Raw genomic sequence first — 21057 nt, 5'->3', positions numbered from 1 at the left:
AGAAGGAGTAAAGAGAAAGAAACTTAATCCTTCCATTGAACAAGAGGTGGACCAGTCAGGGGCTTTTTTTCTCATTTTCCTCTGTCAAAAACCCCACCAAGCTTCTCAGTCAGAACGCTCTGTCCAAAACGCACACAAATGCAAAACGGGCTTCTAAACATTGCTAGGAATAGGTTTAAGTAATAGTAATTATTAAAATGTTTAATGTGAAGGGTATGACTTGGTAATAAAAGGGAAACACCCTCCTATTAGGTTGGCATTATTCATTATAGTTAAGGTTTCCTGACACTGCAGTTGAATTAACATCACTGGAACTGCAGTAATGTTTGCTTATGAAAGCTTGTGAACAAGAGGTGGATTGTGAATGTTGCCAAAATGAATGACTTAGGTCAACCCTCCATCCTCCATGTGGGGGAGATTTCAAGTCAGAGCAATGCATGATGGATGGCATTTTGGTGCCATGTGGTCTTCATAATGAGCTTTGATAATTGTAGATTTTGTTTTCTGCGTGTTACTGGTTTAGTTCCAATTCTCACTGTAGAACTTAGTTTTGACTTTTCTTTTTATCACGAGTCATAATATCACATTTGCCTGAGTTTTAGTTTAGCAGACTAAATATTGTCTCTCTTGCTGTTATATCCTCTTCTCTCCAGCCTCCTCCTTCGTCGTCTTCTTCTTCCTCTTCCACATCATTCCATCTTTTAGTAGGAGTATGTCTTCACCCTCAGGCCAGGTTTGCAGGCTTTTCTTAGCTTTTCTTTCCCTGCTCTTCCATCACAACTGACTACAAAATGCCAGGCAATTCACCCCGTCTCCCTGTGTGGGGCGGTGATTGCCACCCCCCTCCTGTCTCTTTGGGAGGCACAGTTAGGCCACTTAATATCAATATTCTCTTTGTGGTGAGAGATGGGGGGCAATTGCCGTGACTGTCAGAATAATTGCGCACAGATATCTGCACACAGGCATTGACTCGCACACACGAAAACACAGAAACTGGGACATACTTACACAGAGTACAAGAACAATGACACATACTTGCATACATGCACACACACGTAACCCGACATGCACCGGAGAACTGGGCAGAATGAGGACACACAGGAGTCTCACAGATATTCGCTGTAGAGTTAGTATGAGGAGAAATGAAGAAACGCTCCATTCGGCTCGGCAGTGAGTGACACACACTCATCCAGAAAGCAACTAGGACTGAGTTAAGTGCAGCCTCAGGCTCTTAAGAATCTGTTGTTACTGACATGTCTATGTAACATACATGCAAATAAAAAAAAAAAGACAACGAACTGAAACTGTAAGGAGGTAACATGACTGTGGGCTGCACATCACAGTGAGAGCGGACACTGAGGAGGCCTCATCAGAAAATATAATAGTACCTACGCAATTTAGTTTTTCTTTTCAAATTTCGCAAGGCTGAACTTGTTTGCTTTAATGAAGGTTTTCTATGAATCAGCCCCACTTTGTCCCCATATCTTCATTCTAAATTACTTTATATTGCTGGTCAGTCTGTGCACATACACACATTTTGATTTGCTTATCTTCTAATGTCTGAGGTTTGGCTCCCAACTGAAGCTCATGTGTCCAAACACAGTGAAGCATGCGTGTTCAAACACAAGAAATAAAAATGCATTTGCTGCAAAATGTGTGAATTATTGAATGAAACTGAGTGGTATGTGTGTGTGTGTGCACGTGTGTGTGCATGCTCACACATGTTTCTCTGCAACATTCAAAACTATGTCACACAGCTCTTGCACCACTGCACCCATTTACTGGTGGAACATCTCTCCAATGTGCAGATCTAGAGCACAACAATTGAGAAAGATCAAAACATACTCACGAGTCCACACCCACACACACACACACACACACTCACTCACTGATGCATAAATGCACTCACACAGCCTGTAGGCATATACCATAGCTTTTGTAATAAGCAATCAATGTAAGTGCACTGTTTTGTGGCACATGTACACATAGTTCATACATGCATACACAAAGTGCAGTGATGTGTGATGTCGGCCTAAGCATTTTGTTCCATTGCTCTCTATTCATTGTTGTCATGGCTCTGCTCTGCTTCATGTTCTCTCTTGTCGAAGCTGCAGTGGAAACTCATCAGCATCAGTCTAGCCAGATAATATTAACTTTTAAGGAGCTGAATAGATGCAGGTTACTTTGGACACACAACCCTAACAATGCACTGTGGACATGCAAACAAAATATATACAAAAAATAAATCACCTGACAGCCACAGCGAAACTAACTTACAGCTAAAAAGAGAATCTCTTCAGAAGAGACGATGAGATACTGGATACGCTGCTTTATACCTCTGACAAATCCTCATAGCTGTGGTGGTTTTGCTCTGTAGCACTCAGCCAAACCGAAAAAACCATGAAGCCTGCAAAGAAAATTTGCAGGAGCTGATAAGTGCCCATATTATGATTTCCAGGTTTATGTCTTTAGCCTAATGTCATAACTTTTTTTAAATTATTTTCTTTCTTTTTTTATATAAAAGGTCTGTAAAGTTACAAAAGCCAAAGTTAGCAGCAAAGAGTCATTCTCACAGAAAACACTGCTCCTAAATTATGTGAAACAGTCAACTGACTAATCAGAGCAGACTGGACAGATGATTTTCAGATGGGCGGGGAAAAGAGGTGCTGCAGGGATGTACGCTACGAGACAAATCATATTTTGAACATTACACCATCCAAACCTATTCTGGTAGACCAACCAAATAAAATGTTTAACCTGTAAATGGCCAAAGTATGGCGACTTAAAAGCTGAGGGTGCTTAATGTCCATTCCATCGCTCACAGTTTTCCATTCTGTCTGTGGACTTGAGCCAGCAACCTGAAGGTCAAAAGCCAGAGTCTCTAACCTTTAGAACATTCTGGATCGCCTTGTTGTTGGTTTATTCAGTGTATTGACACATGGCTCTGGCTCAGCCTTCAGAGGTCTGTTTTTCTTTCCTCCACTTCAAGGAGATGGTTTGTAATATGATTTACATCTGTACATATTTCATGAGCTTCTAAATATTGATGGAATACTGAGTAGAATAAATTGCCGCAGAGGAATTAGAACAAACGTCTACTCTCGCTCTCCCTCCATCCTCTTTGCTGTTTCAGGTTGAATATGTGCTGTTGATAGCAAATAACTGCTTCCTGAGTCTGTGTGTGTGTACGTGCGTGTTGCTTGACCCAACAATTTCAGCTTTGTGTCAGTTTTCAACATTTATAACATCTCTGTCTTTTTGTTTCCGTCTCTCTCTCTCTCCTGTAGCCTTTTCATCCCATGGTGAACCTGGTGTGCAGCGATGACCTGAGGATGTTCCTGTGTGCCCTGTACGCCCCGGTGTGTACGGTCTACGGCCAGGTGTCCATGCCATGTCGCTCTCTGTGCCAGCGGGCCAAAGACGAGTGCCACAAACTCATGGAGGTGTTTGGCGTAGCCTGGCCAGATGACATGGAGTGTAGCAGGTATGTGTTTAATTTTAAATCAACTCAGTACTAAATAGTATAAACCGTCTCATGAAGCGTTTGATAATATGAGTAATGTTATTCTGGTCGTTTTGCTTATGCACAGTATATTTATCCAGCACTGAGGCTGCAATATGTGTAAAGCATAGATTTCAAATCTGCACTGCTTGCTGCTTCTCTTTGAACTCATTAAAACCTCAACTCCACATCAAACAAACTTAACTGTTTTTCAGCATCTTGCTGCTGTTTTTCTTTCTTCCACCTCTGGTTTCCTTTTCTCTATCTCAATACAGCAGCATCCTATTTCTTTAAATCTTTACAAGTAGCTTTCTTCCTGGTTGCTGGCCATGCCCTGTCTGTCTTTTTTATATTTAAAATGTTTAAGAGAGGTGTTGATTTAAGCTATAGGTCGTTTTGGAGACTGTACTATTGTTGACATTTATTGTGATATATGTACTAAGAAGTGATTTTAATAATTCATTCTACTAATTAATATCAATGAAGATTATTCTGCGTGATCTAACATAATACATCTCTTTGCAGGTTCCCAGACTGTGATGAGCCCTATCCTCGCCCAGAGGACCTGCTAACAGACTCTGACCCCACCGACCAGTCGTCCATGACTGTGCAGAGGGACTACGGTTTCTGGTGCCCCAGAGAGCTCAAAGTTGACCCAGATCTAGGCTACTCTTTCATGGGCAAGAAGGACTGTTCTGCCCCATGCCCCTCGATGTTCTTCAACCAGCAGGAGCTGACCTTTACCCGATACTTCATAGGAGTCGTCTCCATTGTCTGTCTGTCTGCAACGCTCTTCACTTTCCTGACATTTCTCATCGATGTCACCAGGTTCGAATGGAAGAGTGTTTTTCTAAATCTGATGTCAACTTACTGAGTGTGATTTATGAGAACATTTTAGTGAGCCGTCAAGAAGTTTTATGGATTGTGTAAACATTTCTGTACAGTTTATACAACAATTTCCAAAGTAACTTGATTGCAAAAATTGAAGTTAAAGGCAGTTGGTAAATAATTTAAGAAGGAATGTGGAAAGAACATACGATACAAATCGTTGTTTTCTTTTTTTTGCCCCATTAGGTTTCGATACCCAGAGCGTCCAATCATCTTCTACGCTGTGTGTTATGTCATGGTGTCGCTGGTGTTTTTCCTTGGTTTCCTGTTGGAAGACAGGGTGGCTTGCAATGCAGTCAGCCCTTCTCAGTTCAGAGCTTCAACCATAACACAAGGTTCACACAACAAGGTGGGAGTTTCAGTTAGCACTGGTTTTTAATGTCAATGCTTTTGATTTGTAAGAAGCCTGTCACTAGTAAGATATACCATTTCCCCAAATGTCAGATTTTTCAGAATAAAAACATTAGCTACACTTTACCTTGGATAATGTGTAGTGATAAAATTGGAAATAGATTTCATTGAAACCACTTACTTTCGATGTGTTGATTCATGATTGATCATAACCAATTTAATGCATGATGTACAGTAATTTACAGGTAAACATGTTCTCCCTTTTAGTTGTCACACATGTACTTATTGCTGTTTCATACATGTATATGAATTAAACCAACTCTCCTCTCTCTCAGGTATGCACCTTGTTCTTCATGGTCCTGTATTTCTTCACCATGGCCGGCAGCTTGTGGTGGGTCATACTGACGATTACTTGGTTCCTGGCCGCTGTGCCTAAATGGGGAAGTGAGGCCATTGAGAAGAAAGCCCTCCTCTTCCATGCTGTCGCCTGGGGGCTCCCAGGGGCCCTGACTGTCGCCCTGTTGGCCCTGAACAAAATTGAAGGAGATGGCATCAGTGGAGTGTGTTTCATAGGCCTGTATGATATAGACGCCCTGAGGTGGTTTGTTCTGGCACCGCTCTGCCTCAATGTGGCGGTGAGTACAGTCACAAGACGAATGGGTGGGGTGGTGGGTGGAGGAAAGAAGTGATGGGCGGGATGGTAGGTTCACCAGGTTAAAGAAATCATGTAAGTAGGGATTGTTGGCTGAAATTTAAGGACAGATTAGTTAATGGATGGATGGTTGACAGTGTTTTGTTCTGTTTACATATCCGTAATCGGGTGATGGTATGGTAAGTATATTTAGTTTTCAATGTTGATCTAAAATTTTCTCTCTCTCTTCAGGTTGGCGTCTCTCTCCTGTTAGTGGGCATCGTGGCTCTGAATCGTGTGCGCATGGAGATCCCTCTGGAGAAGGAAAACCAGACCAAACTAGTCAAGTTCATGATTCGAATCGGAGTGTTCTCTGTGCTCTACCTCGTGCCCCTGTTGACCGTGATCGGGTGCTACCTGTACGAACACACCTACCGTGACAAGTGGGAGACAACATGGATGGAGGAGAACTGCAGGCGCTATCACATCCCCTGTCCATACAAGGTACACAGAGAAAATGTGTTTATGAAAGGCTGTGTAAAGTTGCTATCCTTACCCAGACTAAGTATGCCTCACTGGTTTGTGTCATTTGTGAAGAGAGGCTCATTAAAATCATTCCCCACCTTCTGTCTGGAAACAGGTGACTGCTCAGGATATGCCGTCACCTGGCTAGACACTGAAAACAAATACACAGACAAACTCTGCACAGGATTTCTCTTTAGCTATCGCAGCTCTCTGTACCTCACTCACTCACACCGTCGGTGAGTGTTGTCACAGTGTCGGAGTGAGCTGGTGTGAAGAAGTCAGCGGCCCACTGGGGAGGATACAGGATATTTCGCCTCATTTAGTGACTGGGATACGTTTATTTGTGTGTGAGAGTTGAGTTAACATGGTCTCTCGTAAAAAGACCTGTGCAGTTACACACATACTCATGATGGACACCAGATCGTCAAATGAACATTCTGCTTTTTCACAACCTGAGCGTTATCATCATCATATTTTGACCCTCACTTGTCAGATAACTGTGTACTCACCAAAGTAACTGAGTCTGATGGATCATGAAACTGTTAGCTGATAGCTGTAGTTTTCTTTTTCAAATAACTTTTTTTTACAACCTGTATTACTTACTGCCTGACTGTCGTCTGATGGCTCTTGTCTCGTCAGACTTTGACATTTCAGTCTCCAACATCTGAGCAATCACCTCGAGTACGATGTTATTATAACCTATTGAAAAAATGTACAAAACTACGAAAACGAGACCAAAGTAGAAATAAACTAAAACAATGAGCAAAGACTGGATTGTGTGTTCGAGTGCGTGGGTGAGAGACACGTGTGGTACGGCTGAGTGAGTAGGTATTTGTGAGTGAAGGGAGCAGCATACATCATTAGCTCAGCTAATACGGCTCTCAAGACCAACTCCACACTAGACTGCCATCTCTTTTTTACTCTGTTTCTTTGTCTCTTTGTCTTTCGCTCTCTCTGCTGGTTCTCACACACACTTCTACTCATACTCCCCCTTCTTCCCCTGTACTCACTCACTCTCGCTCTCTCAGGGCTTGCTCAGTCATGCTCTGCTGCCTGTGCTCTGAAACGTCTTTGTAGCCGTTTTGAAGAGCGGCGGGAGTGAGATGTTTCATACCGTCTGCTGCTAAATTAATAACCACATAAATGTGCACAATGCAGACATGAACAGTCCGTGTAACAGGTACACACACACACAATGCAATAAAAGATTGCCCACAGATTGTCTCACACACTACAGATGAAAAATGATTGTGAAGCATTTTGTTTCCCTTTTTGTTGTGAGTAGAGCAGAGTGATGTTTCAGTGATGTGATAAAAGAAGTGTCCGCTAATTGGTGACTGACACTGCGTGTGTGTGTGTGTGTGTGTGTGTGTGTGTGTGTGTGTGTGTGTGTGTGTGTGTGTGTGTGTGTGTGTGTGTGTGTGTGTGCGTGTGCGCGTGCGCGTGTGTGAAGAGACCCCCTTTACGTCCTATTGTAGCTGTGGAATTTCAATATTGCTGTGTTATTTGATCTTTCCCCTGGGGGGTTGTCTGCAAATGTTAGTGTGTGTAAGAGGATAAAATATCATGTTTTGGGATAATTGAAGACTCTGGTGGTATTGTTCACTTTAGTTATGTGTATATGCGCATGGGTGGAAATTTGCAGGACCAAAATCTGAGATATCACCAATTTTCTCTCTCCCTGTTTTTTTTCTTCGTTTCTTTTCAAAGAAACGACTAAGCTTTGTTAGTCGTTGTAGATTGTACTCCTCTGGGAGTCACCTTAGGCAATATCATGAATGCTTAAATACTTTGTGAATATCATCTTTATCTAGATTTAATCTTAATTGTCAGGCTGTTCCTCTATCGAGTCTCTGATTTTGATTGAATTAAACACCGTAAACACACAGTTGGAACAGAAATGGAACTTCTTTCCATTATCCACTTATTGTTATATCAGTCAACATTCAACTAAAACTAACAAAAATGATGTGTACATATATATATATATATTTTTTTTTTTAAATCCACAGCAGTGTAAGACCACTAAAACAAAGTGCTGACAATGTCAGAGTAAAGTTGTATCTTTCAGAAAGACGCCATCAGGGGCAGAAAAGCTCAACACAGACTTAGTCGATATTTTTAAAAAAAAATCAGCATTGAGTTAGGAGACATTTTTGGATTCTGTAAAGTGAGATTGTATCTTTAAACCAGCTACATTTGGTTTGTACCATGATCCAATCATACACACAACTGCAGTAAACCACTGCCCTCTGTTGGCAGATACTGTTGTTCTCCAACCTGACTGCAGAGCAGCCATCGTTTAGACAACCTCCTGCTGTCTTTATTTGATCATTGTGAAGTTAATATTTAACGTTCCTGTCCTCGTCAGGTGGAGCAGACCAACCGGCCAGTCATGGTTTTGTTCCTGATGAAATACCTGATGATGCTGGTGGTGGGGATTCCCTCTGTTTTTTGGGTGGGCAGTAAGAAGACCTGTTTCGAATGGGCCAGTTTCCTGCACGGACGCAGACGCAAAGAGTAAGATGAGAGTGTGGAAGCTCTCTGTTTGTTTCTAGTCATGCGTTTGCCCTCCCTTGTGGTATCTTCAGTCAATTTGCTTATTAGGAAAAATTATTCTGAGTCATAGAATGAACCACGTTTATATTTTCCATGTGAAGTTCAAACAGATAAACCAGCGGCACTTTTAGAATCACCACTCACAATGAACACGGAGATGTAGTGTCTGTCTCTATGGTGACACATGGGCATCCTCTGCACCTGTGTCCTCTCTCCTTCAATAACATTAACCCCCTCCTCCTCCTCTTCCTCCTGTTCTTTTGTTCCTACTCTCTACCTCGGCTGTCTGTTTGCTTTTCATTTCTCTCTCCCTCCGACCCTCCACCCTGCACCTTTCCCTCTCTCTGTCTCTTCCCTCTCATTTTCTGTCTCATAACCCTCTGCCCTCCTCCAATTCTGCGCGTCCCCCTCCTCCCTTCCCTCACTTTAAACTCGTTATCCGCTGTTTGTGGATCGACCCCTTGTCGCCCGTTTCCCATGCTCCGTCCACTCGTCTCTCCTCCTTAAAACCCCGCCCCTGCTCTCTCTCCTCACTGCAGCAGTGGGGTGAACGAGTCTCGCCAGGTGCTGCAGGAGCAGCCGGACTTTGCCCAGTCTCTGCTGCGTGAACCCAACACCCCCGTTATCAGGAAGTCCAGAGGAACGTCCACACAGGTAGGACTGCAAACACCGTAGTGATACAGTGGTGTCACAGGCAGTCCTTGTAATGTCAGTTGTAGAGGCAACAAAACAAAAAGGGGTAGGGTTAGTTGTTGTAGTTCTTGTTACACTGGCTCAATGTAGCTGTGTTGTTGTTATATTTGATCTATTTCTGTCCATGAGCTCTCCAGCTGCTCATTTCTTCCTCCCACTGGACATTGCACAACACAGGATGAATATAAACACTCATTCATTTGCACAGTCAGAGAAAGAAAGTAGAAAGAAATACAGTCATTAATGAAATATAGTTTGATAATAATACAACATAATACAATCTGATAACAGAACTGTGAGTCATTGAACTCACGAGCACATGCAATCCTCAGGCTTCTCTAGCTTCAGGAGGATTACACATACTAAGCAGATAAGCAGATACAAAATAACAATTTTAACTTATTTCAAGTTATCGAACAAACATCCTCTGTTGTTATCACGCTTATTTGACCTCTCCTTTCCATCTACCTGCAGGGCACCTCCACCCACGCCTCCTCCACTCACTTGGCCGTCCTAGACGACCTGGACGAACCAATCAGAACTCATCACGGCCACCCCGCCTCCACCAGAAGTAAAGCCAGCAGCGTTCACAGCAAGACCAGCTACCACGGCAGCCTGAGGCGCACCCGAGATGACAGGTAGAAAAGATCACCTGTAATCCTCCGTGTTTCACTCTATCAGATGGTGTGACTTAGAGTAATCGGGGTCTTTGTCCTCTTTCCTCCTCCTCTCAGAAGCGATGCTGTGGTTTACCGAGGTACAGAGCAGCGCAGCTTCCACGGCAGCATGCCGCGTCTCGACCACCCGCTCTCCACTCACAGCAGCCTCCACCAGATAGATGGCAACTCGAGGCACGGCAGCCACCGAGACATGTCCGCGGCCGCCCCGACCCTCATCACGCACGGAACCATGGACAGTAACAGTCGAGTGGCTGAGAATGACGGCACCAGCGCCTGAGAGATGTGACGAGATTTTATAGGAAACTATTGTCAGGGCGCTATCGGTGTCTTTTCAAGGAAGATTTTCTCTCTCGGCAGACGCACACTTCAGTGTTTATAGTGTGTAAGAGTTTTCCGCTGTGAAGATGGAGAATGCACCAGTCAGTGATGTGGTGGTGATGTTTCGTGTCCGTTCGTTCGTGAGCTTGACTGGTTGGTTTTACTTCTTTGAAATTACACAGCAGTTGACTCCTGATTGATCAACTCAGACGGGCTGAACCAACATGAAGAGAAACCCCTCTTCAGACTTTGGTGGCATCTGTATCAGGGAATCTTTTAGTAAACTAAACAGAAACTGACAAACTGTGGAAAGAGGAGACGATGTATCTTGGATGGTTCCAGTTTGTTGCAGGTGTGGTAGAAGGATTCACCAGATCCTACATTTTGGAGGATGGACACAGTTTTTGTTGTGGCCCATCTCACAGGTCACAATAATCATTCTGTATCATCTTGCAGGACTTACAGGAACACTGTTAAATATGTGACCAGTGCCGAGTATTGCTTTTGTAACAATCTTAAATGGTTTGTGCTCTCCTTTCCCTCCCCCTGACCTCTGTCAGGCGGATCTAATTATTCCATATGTCTGTTTGTCTTAGACTGCAGCTCTTAATGAACAATGTTTCTCTTTGTGTGGCTTTAGACACTGACAATTATGGGCCTCTTGTGACGTTTTGGACCTCTGTGGTTTAGTGAGATATTTTTATACTCGCAGTGATAATGTGTGTGTGTGTGTGTGTGTGTGTGTGAGAGAGAGATTGAGTAAGAAATACAGACACAGTATGAGTCGGAGAGAGGCTAATGTAATATGGACGTTGTTGTGTGGAATGAACTGGAATGATGCTTGTGCACTTTCTTAACGGGCACAGAGGTTGTTCCAGGTCAGCCTGAGACAATTTCAGCACTGGACCTTCCGCAAAGAGGCATCAGCTTTGCAAAGAAAGACGAGTCAGTAGTTAACTCAACCACTATTCATTTAATTAGTTGTCAACCAGCCGATCCTAGTGATAAAATCCCAATGTCAATGTCTAGAAGTCGCCTCAAAATTGCTTCGCAATCTGAACAACACACAAGAGCCTCTGTCCAACCTCAGAATGAGCACTGTTAATGATTCAGGTCGTGATCAAACGGCTGGACTGGAGTCAAATTATGAAATCTGTCAACATCAACATGACTGAAAAGTTGTTTTCACCAGTAGACTTGATCTTTATCTTTATCTTGATCGGCTCTTTGATCATGTGCTTATGTTGCTCACACTTGTCCAGAGCCGTACAGATCATTGGCAGTGAAACTAAGAAAAAGAGATTTTCAGTCATTAGGCTTTATGTGTTCTCTGACATTTACTTAACATTTATTGAGTAAATGTTACAGGAAGTGTATAATATCGCTGTTTTCCTATCGTGTGTGTTTTGTTCCACAAACCCTCAAGTTCCAGTTAACCTACCTCACCTATACCTTCAGCCTTCTCTTTACCTGCACACACACACACACACACACATCAGTAGGATGTCTGTAGCTCGCTCCGTCCAACAGTTGGCTGTACGTTTTTTCCCGTTCTACCTCTTCAGTTCAAATGTACCTATCGGTCTCTGGCCTTTCACTGCTGCCTCTCTCTCTCCTCCTGTTTGAAATTTCTTTCGACCGGCTGCCTGCTTGTCTGTTGTACATAGAGTGTCTGTCCTGTGTGATGACTAACCTGCCTCACATCTGCCTTCTGCCTCTCCTCCTGTACATGTGCCCACTCATATTCTTTTGGACCTACAGACACCGTCTGTGCTGTTGCAAGTATCGAGTGCTCACAAACATTAACCGTTATGCTGAGAGACTCTGACGGTAAATACGACATCTTCTAATTCGACAGTAAAATAACCTCATGTATGAAATGTATCTTTCTTCTCATCAGTCCCCACAGACAGACATGAGGAAGAATAGCCTCGTTGATTTCTCGTGATGCTGTCGTAATGTGCGAGTGAACTACTGCAGCGCGAAAATATGATCATGATAATATTGGGGATTGTGAAACTTGAGTTGTATTTGCCTTTTAATTTATTTGCAGTTTGAAACTGTATTGACCTGTTTTACATGCAGTCTAATAAAGATTTTATAGACTTCAGTGCTGTTGTTTTTAATGTGTTGAAACACACTTCACATCTCTGCAGTGTTTTAAAATGAAGACCGGAGACATTCACCACCGACGGCCAGTTATTCAGTCAAGACCAGATTCCCGATCGTTCCCGTTTCCGACGGACAATTGCGGCGACGTCCTGCTTGAGTGTGGAGACGCTCTGTTCCAGCTGCTCTGAGAAGTCTCTCAGCAGACGACTCTGCTCGTCTGTAATCAGTCTGAGCCCCAGCAGGTCAGACTCCTCCTGGAAAACAGAGTAGACATACAAATATCCCACATTTAGGAAGTGTAGAAAATAAAAAAAAACTAAGACATACCCAGCAGTGTTCCAGGGCTTAATGCAAGCTATGGACCTTTCATTTTCTTGATGCATTTGAAATTTTCCAATCAAAATTTCTAACATTACAAAAACAGGAGTGATCAGGAGCCTGTGTTGCTGCTCTGATTTTAAAATACAGTTGCCTACAACTTTACCAATGTTCTTGATTCTTTTACAGCTGATTAACTGACAAATAGCTGAAGACAACATGTAGATTTTATATCATCATGGTATAACAGAAGCTCATGAAATAGGCTCTTATGCACCATTTCTAAGATTCCCGAAAATGTTCCCTGACTTCACAGTCTAGTCCGGGAAGAGCAAAACCACATAGCCAGGGGGAAAATCTTTGGTCTATGAAAGTGAGTGAGATCCTCACACTTCACTGTGATCTCACTGAGACTTTACTTGAATACCGTTCAATCTGTGTGTGTCTTTACTGTGTTAAACGCTCCCAATACTGTAATACTGCAGACGGACACGGATACATACACTGGGCCTGTGTCTGCGCAGGCGCTGCAGCTGAGCCCTGACTGAGGTCATGCTGTGGTAGAAGACCTTGAGAGCGCGAGCAAATTCTGCATCGCAGCTGGGACGCACCGACCGACCACGCCCACCACCCCCACCTGAAATGAGAAGGGAGAAAGGTGTGTGTGAGTGTGTGAGAGGGAATGAATCAACGTATTCCTTTCATCAAATTTGATTGATGTAAAAAATGTACATGTGATGTAAACTCCAGTTTACTCATTTGAATGAAAACATACATTTTGCAGCCTCCGGTGTGTGTGCGTGTGTGTGTGTGTTACTTACCGTTCCTGGCTGTGTTTAGTTGTTCTCTCAGACTCTGATTTTCTTTCCTCAGCGAGGTGTTAACACTCTTTAGTTCCTCCACGTCCTGTTGAAGAGCTCTAACTGAACAGCTGAGCTCTGCCGAATTTACAGGCTGCAAACCACACACACACACACACACACACACACGCACACACACTTATATAAGCCCTGTAAGCACAACTTATCTAACATTTAGGTGAAAGCATAATGTATTATGATGCACAAAGTGAACGATGACTCCTGAGGCAGGGATTCAGAGTCACATCAAACTCACGGCAGGGTTTGTTGGACCTTCCTCGTCGATGATGAAGACGCCCTCTGTGGTCATCCTCACTCCCTCCAGGGACGATACCAAGTCTGTGCAACCGTCTGACACGAAAGCTCAGATGCTTGAATGATACCTTTGACTGTAAGTTAAATAAGAAATATACATTTCTCCAGGCTCACCTTGAAGGCCCCACAGCTCCAGCACGACGGCGCTGCTCTGCAGGTAGTCCAGCAGACGCTGCGAGGTGTGGAGGGAAGCGAAGTGGACTCTGTGCTCCAGCAGAGGGTTGACGTTGTGCCACACCGCTGGAGTGTAGAGAGGCTGGCTGCAGTCGAACAACCTGAAACTGAGTACAGAATCTCACCTGTGGCCACGTGAAGCCAGAGGATATTAATGTTCCCCATCTCCAATAAAGACTTCACCCTCAGTCCTTCGCACCACTGAACACCTGCCTGTGCAGCACATGGGTGTTAAAACAACAATGAGCTACAATGTGCTAAACAGGAGCTCATTGTTGTTTTAACATTGTTGTCTGCTGAACAGATCGAATTATTGTTAATAACAAGGTCCTTCATGTAACGAATCATTGAAGTGATTTCCTTGTTCCACTGAATGCTACAATTCCTGACTATTCTCCTGTCGCCCTCTAGGTCTCACCCAAATTGAACCCCTCTGTTTCGGGCCTCTCTGATCCAGCGCAGGCCACAACACTGTTCCAGGACCAGCTGGAAGTCCAGTCGTCGTCCCAGTAACTCAGACGGATCGATCAGGATGTCGTCTTCACCAAGTGGGCTGGAGAGTGAGGAAGGTTATTTACTCATACTGATCTCTGTGATTTTAATAGGATGACTTACAGTGTGTGCGTGCCTGCATGCGTGTGTGTGCGTGCGCGTGTGTGTGCGTGTGTGTGTGCGTGTGTGTGTGTGTGCGTGTGTGTGTGTGTGTGTGCGTGTGTGTGTGTGTGTGCGTGTGTGTGTGTGTGTGCGTGTGTGTGTGTGTGTGTGTGTGTGTGTGTGTGTGTGTGTGTCTTATACAGGCCAGTGAAGTTGCAGGGAACCAGCTGTGCTTGGAGAATGGCCTCCTCTGTGCCCTCTGACCCAAGTATCTGCGGACAGACACAATCAGCCGGTCGTCGCTCAATACGTATCTACTGCAACACCTCCCAATACTGTCACACGGGGATGTGGGTGTGCGTGTATGTGGCACATTATGTGCGTCTACCTCCAGCTGCTCTTCCAAAGGGATGCGGAAGGCCAAAGACTGAAGCCAGAGGTGAGCGTAGCCCAGGAGCAGAGGCTCCACTGGATCCCAGAACGGGTCTTTGTCTCTGGGTAACGCAGCTGCAGGCAGCCCCTCTGCTCTCTGACAAACAGGAACCCAAGACAGATCGAGTATAATAAACAGAGTTAACTATTGTGTTGATGTTGTACAACTTTATTAGAGATTTTAATAAGTGAACATTTTTTTAAAGTCATTCCATCTGCTTACACTGACTCCAGTCTGCTCGGCCTGATGCTGCTGGTAGACCTCTTCCATCAGGAATTTACGGTTCACAAACTTGGCCTTGGACCACATCCACACCTGAGGAGGGAGTAGGACAGTAGTTTAGACAAAGAAACAAAAATTCTAACACCAAATCAACTTTGAAACTGGATTTATGAACATGCTTATATGTTCAAGAGAAAGATAGACAGAGAGAGAGAAAGAGAGCTGGAGACCGGCCTGTTTTCTCTCCGTTGACGTGACCCTGACAACAATCTCTTTCTCCAGATCGTGACCTTTTGAATCCGACAGAGCCAAATTCTTGATCTCCAGCTTGAACTCCACCTCCTGCAAACAAGCAGACATCAGAGAGAAGGTGCCTATTCATTTTAAATACATAACCATGATCACGAGAGACCATTGGAAAAAAGAAAAACATTTGTGCTGAATCTGACACCGTCACCTTGTTGAGCTCCTGGCTCATCTGGTTGGCTTCAGCCACCATGGGCATCAGTTTGATGTAGTCGTAGAAAACGGCGAGCAGACTGGGGTCTGTCTGACTGCACCCAGCGCTGGACTCACCTGAACACAGTCACGTGAATAATATCAGCATTTTTCTCCTCCCTAAAAACAAGTCTTCCTTCACCTCCAGCTCTCGGTCCTCCCACTCACCCAGGTGGATGCCCTCGGCAGCAGCCAGTTCAGACTGGAAGTAGTCATAGTCGTAGCGGCCCCAGTCCTCCCCACCTCTCTCCGACGGATAACCAACGAACAGGTAGGTGCAGTTGGAACCTAGGATGAGTCGATCCTGGAGGGAGACAAAAACTACCTGTGTGTATTTGAACTGAGTGTCAAGCAGTAATATCACACGGTTTGTGTTTGTGTTGGGACTCACCAGGTGCTGCAGCTCAGTTGTCTCAGAAACATCATGTCCATTGACAATGACCTTTGACCCCGGCTGCGGGGTCAGTGTCACGCGACGCTGTTCATTCCTGAAAACAGCGTGACGCTCCTGGATCCTGACACATGAAACACGTTAATTGTGTGTAAGTCTCCAGGTCAAGTCATCATTCACGTCCACTTGTAGACATCACGTGCGAACAGACGAGTGTCTCCCATCTCCCTGTGTTTGCTCCGGGTTCGTGATGTTCCATTGTTCCCGGTCGTGATCTGATGTGTTGAAAACTCACCCAAGACCCTTAATGGAGACGGACCTCGGAGAAGAGTCACCCAGGCCGATGTCCCATTCACCTGGAAGAGCAAAACAAATCCGACACACTGAACACCGTGGTGATCCGCTCCCTGCACCTCCGTCTGAAAGGTAAACTGAACGAGAGCGACACTCAGACTCACCCTCCTGGATGAAAAGCTTGACAACCCCAGACAGCTGAGCGTCCTCGTTGACGTTCAGGATGTAGGGATGCATCTGCATCATCCTCCTCTCCTGACAGAGACGCAGCGACGTTGTGAAGAAGACACAAAAATATTCACTGAGTTCATCTGCAAAGATGTCTTTATGAACTAAACCTTAACCAAGTGCATTTACTTTCTGTGTTCATGTTTTTTCCAAAGGAAATCATCTGAAGCTACAGAGAGTGTATCAGTATCTCTGATTGTGTGTGTGTGTGTGTGTGTATGTGTGTGTGTACCTGTGTGATGTTGGCGTACTGTTGCTCCCAGTCCTTCAGCGCCTCCTGCAGGTGTTGTTCCCACAGAGTCTGAATAGCCTTGATCTGGAGTTCGTTGTGGGTCAGCAGCTGACGAAGCTCCTCTACACACACAAACATTCACCTTGACCTCTCCTAAATGCACGTTGACCTCTCCAGCCCTGAGCTTTCAAGCTCTGTTTGATTTTGACCGTAACACTGATTCTTACTGGTCTCGTCGTGAGCTCTGCGTCCCTCGTGGCCCAGCCGGCTCAGTCGTTGCAGGAGTTTGGCGTTCTCGGCCTTCAGCTCTTTCACCAGACGCTCAGTGGGGCTCTCGTTCACCACCGCCCGGTTCTGGATACGCTTTGCCCTGAGGCAGTGGGGGGGGGGACAGGTCTGTTAGAGGTGTACAGCTGGAATAAAAGGAACTGAGGGATTCATTATACTTCACACTGCAGGAATGCTTTGTTGTACCTCTCAGCGTAGCGCAGTGTAGAAAGCGACTCCTCGTAGCAGATATCAGCTGGGCTCAACGTGGCGATCTGGAAAATTAAATCAATTTTTACAAAATTAAAAACCAAGATGACCCCGCAAAGCTTCCTGTGTGCTGTTGGGCACAGTGCTTTGTTAGCACCGTATTCTCTAAATGTGTGTTACCATTACAGTGCGACTGTTGCCTCCCAGTGCCGACTGCAGCAGCTTGGTGAGGATGGAGTCTCTGTAAGGGACATGGACGACCCTCTTCCCCACCGCCACATCGGCGAGAGCGCTGGAGGAGATGAGGAGAGAAGACGTGCCGAATACAGACGAAGCGAGTGAAACAAAATCTCAACCAACCAGTTGGTCTTACCTGATGACGTTGCCCAGGGTGGTGAGGCTCAGGTTGATGGCTGTGCCCTCTTTGAGTCTGTCGGCCTCTGACCCCGACGACCTCTGGCGCTCACTGCCGGCCAGGTCCACCAGGTTGATGTTGGACTGCTTCGTGATGCTCTCCTTGGAAAAGATCTGACAGGGCGTCGCAGTGATTAGTACGCTGCCACACAGAGGGAGACACCTGCGGGCATGTAAACTGTCATGTGACATACGTAGACGCATGCAAATCATGGATATGAGTGAATATGAAAACCATTTCAAAAATCAATCAATTATTGATCAAAAATGTGCAGTATGATCTGGAATAATAACAATCTTATTCAGCAGATGCTTTTGTCCAAAGTAACTTACAATAAGTGCATTCAACCATGAAGATATTACCCAAAGTGCAAGAATTGATAGAGTGCATAAGCATTTATCAAATAGGCAAAACATTGCCTATTTGATAAATGCTTATGCACTCTATCATTTCTTCATTCCAATAGAAACTGAGTAAGCGGAAGCGCCTCCTGTACCTGTTTGAGCTGGAGGATGATCAGCATGTGCGAGCGACTACTGTTGGCGTTCATGTGAGTGGCAGCTGTTGTTCGAGTCCTCGTTCCCTGTTCCATCAACTGCTCCACCTACGCAAATATTCACAAAATTATTATTAGTATTTTTTTTATGTCTCCTAATGCACGATGCAGATATTAATAAAATACAGCACTGTCTTTTTCCCTCTTTTCACCCCCCTCACCTGTTGTGCACTGTCACATGGGACCGTACGGAGACCCTCCACGTAGAAACCTCTCTGCTGCTCCTCTCTAACTCTGAGACCTCCAGAGGTACGAGACCCCCGGGACAGCAGGTCAATCACCTGGACGACGACGTGGGGGGAAGAGACAAAAAAATGATCGAGGATAAAAAGGAGGAGGAGAGGGTAACGTCATCTTTACAGAAAGGGACGATAAACAAAATGTTGCTGCTTCACCTGCTCATTATAGATTTCCATCATGCTGAAAAAGACCTGTGTGTGTGTGGACAACAAGAACAAAGACGTTCAGCAGAACAACCACCAAAGACGACAGTGTGCTGGTGAACAGAGACACACAAACACACACTCCACCTGACACTGTCTGGTGTCCTTGTTTTCTCCGATCGCCTCGAACAGCCGCTCACAGAGTTTAGGAACCAGGCCTTTGTTGGGCCCGTAGCCCACCATCGAGTAACTCTTCCCAGAGCCGGTCTGCCCGTAGGCCAACAGCGTGGCGTTGTAACCCTGCAGACATTGGTCCAGGACATTTACTGTTATGAATGACCATACAACCTCAAACGTGTCCATGCTGGTGAAGGAGCCCAGAATGAAAACAGTCTGCACTGGAGCGAGACCCTTGTGATGAATGTATGATGATGGTTACCTGCAGCGCATTTTCCAGTATTCCCTCTCCAAGGTCCTGGAACACACTGTCCTGGGGGAAGAAAACATTCAAGGAACAGATTTACTGTATGTATCATTTCCAGAAGTGAGCGTGCTTTCGAGGTTGTTGCTCCACAAAATTCATGAACAACCTTTCTCTTTCCATCAGATCTGTTGAACCTATGGTTTGTTTTAAAAGGTCCCTGAAAAACTTATTTCTATATTTTCCCCTTCTTATAAAACTTTGTTTTGCCTTAAGTTATTATTGAATTTGGTTGGAAGCTTAATTAATGTGTGTGTGTTAATGGGTGTATGTTTGTTTGCATGTATTCCTGTATTCGGAAGATTGTAACATTTATGAGCAGCACTTTGTAACTGTGTGTTAAAAAAAAAAGAAGAGCTATAGAAATAAAATAATTGTTATATTAATATTATCTATTGAGTGCTCCCAAATGTTGGTTTGTAATGTGTTAACCTGGAGCCGACCTGGTCAGCGTATCGGCCCCCAGCCTCCTCGGGGACGTACAGGCCCCTGCGGTCCTGAGAGAAGCCGCTGTGGGACCAGTAGGCGTAGTCAAAGCAGAACAAGCGGCGGTTCTGAGGGTCGCGTGGGTCCTGGATGGTGATGGAGCTCGACGCCATGGAGACGACGCAGTGGCCGCCTGCATCCCTCTCTCTCTGTGTGAGGGACAGACATTTCTCTTAAGGCTGTGTGGACGGACTTGGATTGTCTCAGTTGACTTGGTTCAAATAAACTTTATCATACCAGTTTTCATTTATTGTTTATTATTTCAAAATAATGTTACATCAAAACTCTATAGCTGTGTGTCTGTCTATATAAAATCATGGAATACAGAATCATGGATGCCAATTGCCTTTTCCCCAGTTTTAATTAATTTCAGAGAAAATTGTGTTCCAATAATTTTGCCCACTTCTTTACAGGATAGTTTGATAATTTAGTTTACAGAGGAAGATTCTGCTTTGTCTCCAGGTCTTTTCCAACACAGAACACAACTTCCCATCAACCTACACGAGGTCATGCAACAAGGCTACAAAGCCACATATTTTAACATTCATTCCGTAATTTTAGTAAGTTAAATCCTGAATTGTATTTTACTCTTATCTGTAGAAAAGTAATAAATGTGCATGAAGTCAAATCCTCCTCAGTTTGTCTACATTTTTCAATAAACTGGTAAAGATCCATGCTGGCCTGCTAAGACTAGAGGTAATATCCTCTCTAGTTTAAAGAATATCAAACTTAATACTATATAGCTACATATAATAATGTGTATCTCAAACCACATAATAATAATAGTAATACACGTACAGCAGGTAAATAAGAAAAACTGCATATTCTACAAAAGGACCGGACACTGACCTTGTTGAACGGCCGGACTCTGACGGCCACTTTGACACAGTCCTTGCTGTGCATGTCTGAGGCTTTAGCCTTCATCGTCAGCAGGACGGTACCGTACCAGCTCAGATGAGGACACTGAGCGATCAGCTCTCTCACACACAGGACAGGAGAGCAGCGGTGTGTGTGTGCGTGTCGAATTACACACTGACACATTCAGGGCGAGCGACAGAGGCAGTGGTGTAAAGGAAGATTTACTGAAAACATTTTATTTTGTTGCTTTCATGTGGATGTGACTCAACCACAAAGTAAATCAAACAATGTGTGGCTTAAAATTAAAAAGCCAATGTGTCTGGTTTCACTTTCACCTTGTCGACCACTTTGAATTATTGATTGAGGCAGCGCCCTGAGAAACAGGAGTCAAATTCATACAGGACCCTTACACCACTGTATTTCTGCTACATTCCAGTCCCACCACTGTGGTCAGACACATTCATTCATACACAATTATCTGGAATGAGATCCCCCATCACACTAGAGCGACAACTTCTGTAACTTCAGGTACAGTTACAGAAGGTTTTACATTGCGCCGCTGACTTTTTCCAATATTCCTTTT

At 44.5% G+C, this 21057-nt stretch overlaps 2 protein-coding genes across 5 annotated transcripts in view; one reads left to right on the top strand and one right to left on the bottom strand.

Annotated features, from left to right (window-relative positions):
* The window catches only part of LOC118301934 (frizzled-3-like), a 28428-nt gene extending 16171 nt beyond the window's left edge, over positions 1 to 12257 (top strand). For both annotated transcript variants that reach the window (XM_035627629.2, XM_035627630.2), the window contains exons 3-11: positions 3288 to 3484; positions 4028 to 4330; positions 4577 to 4739; positions 5077 to 5376; positions 5625 to 5876; positions 8269 to 8417; positions 8996 to 9110; positions 9624 to 9787; positions 9884 to 12257. In XM_035627629.2, the coding sequence (XP_035483522.2) occupies positions 3288 to 3484; positions 4028 to 4330; positions 4577 to 4739; positions 5077 to 5376; positions 5625 to 5876; positions 8269 to 8417; positions 8996 to 9110; positions 9624 to 9787; positions 9884 to 10106 (1866 nt within the window). In that variant the 3' untranslated portion in view covers positions 10107 to 12257. The remainder of the gene's footprint in view (positions 1 to 3287; positions 3485 to 4027; positions 4331 to 4576; positions 4740 to 5076; positions 5377 to 5624; positions 5877 to 8268; positions 8418 to 8995; positions 9111 to 9623; positions 9788 to 9883) is intronic.
* Positions 12242 to 21028, bottom strand: kif28 (kinesin family member 28). 3 transcript variants are annotated; one of them, XM_035627626.2, is made up of 27 exons: positions 20466 to 21028; positions 19574 to 19765; positions 19089 to 19139; positions 18797 to 18949; positions 18662 to 18697; positions 18428 to 18547; positions 18207 to 18314; positions 17669 to 17823; positions 17476 to 17587; positions 17293 to 17360; positions 17046 to 17188; positions 16819 to 16940; positions 16523 to 16613; positions 16360 to 16420; positions 16065 to 16188; positions 15842 to 15977; positions 15633 to 15751; positions 15410 to 15517; positions 15176 to 15268; positions 14909 to 15049; positions 14722 to 14792; positions 14345 to 14479; positions 13867 to 14033; positions 13694 to 13788; positions 13399 to 13531; positions 13081 to 13214; positions 12242 to 12513 (listed from the first exon to the last, which is right to left on the bottom strand). In XM_035627626.2, exons 1-27 carry the CDS (start codon positions 20655 to 20657, stop codon positions 12355 to 12357), a joined length of 3219 nt encoding a protein of 1072 aa, XP_035483519.1. In that variant the 5' UTR covers positions 20658 to 21028; the 3' UTR covers positions 12242 to 12354. The 3 variants fall into 3 exon arrangements, with proteins under 3 accessions (XP_035483519.1, XP_047187362.1, XP_047187363.1); XM_047331406.1 differs by having other exon boundaries at positions 13694 to 13776; XM_047331407.1 differs by lacking the exons at positions 12242 to 12513; positions 13081 to 13214; positions 13399 to 13531; positions 13694 to 13788 and having other exon boundaries at positions 13890 to 14139.
* Between the last annotated feature and the right edge of the window lie 29 nt (positions 21029 to 21057).

Source organism: Scophthalmus maximus, chromosome 4 (genome assembly GCF_022379125.1).
Source record: "Scophthalmus maximus strain ysfricsl-2021 chromosome 4, ASM2237912v1, whole genome shotgun sequence".
NCBI lineage: Eukaryota > Metazoa > Chordata > Actinopteri > Pleuronectiformes > Scophthalmidae > Scophthalmus > Scophthalmus maximus.
This window is presented reverse-complemented; position numbering and strand designations above follow the sequence as displayed.

What these genes read in the sequence shown, in the direction of transcription:
- kif28 (XM_035627626.2), bottom strand. Translation starts at nt 20,657, where the DNA reads ATGTGTCAGTGTGTAATTCGACACGCACACACACACCGCTGCTCTCCT. An exon ending in GGGGCCGATACGCTGACCAG is followed by an intron (nt 19,140 to 19,573) that starts GTCGGCTCCAGG and finishes TTCTTCCCCCAG; the next exon opens with GACAGTGTGTTCCAGGACCT. An exon ending in AGGACACCAGACAGTGTCAG is followed by an intron (nt 18,698 to 18,796) that starts GTGGAGTGTGTG and finishes ACACACACACAG; the next exon opens with GTCTTTTTCAGCATGATGGA.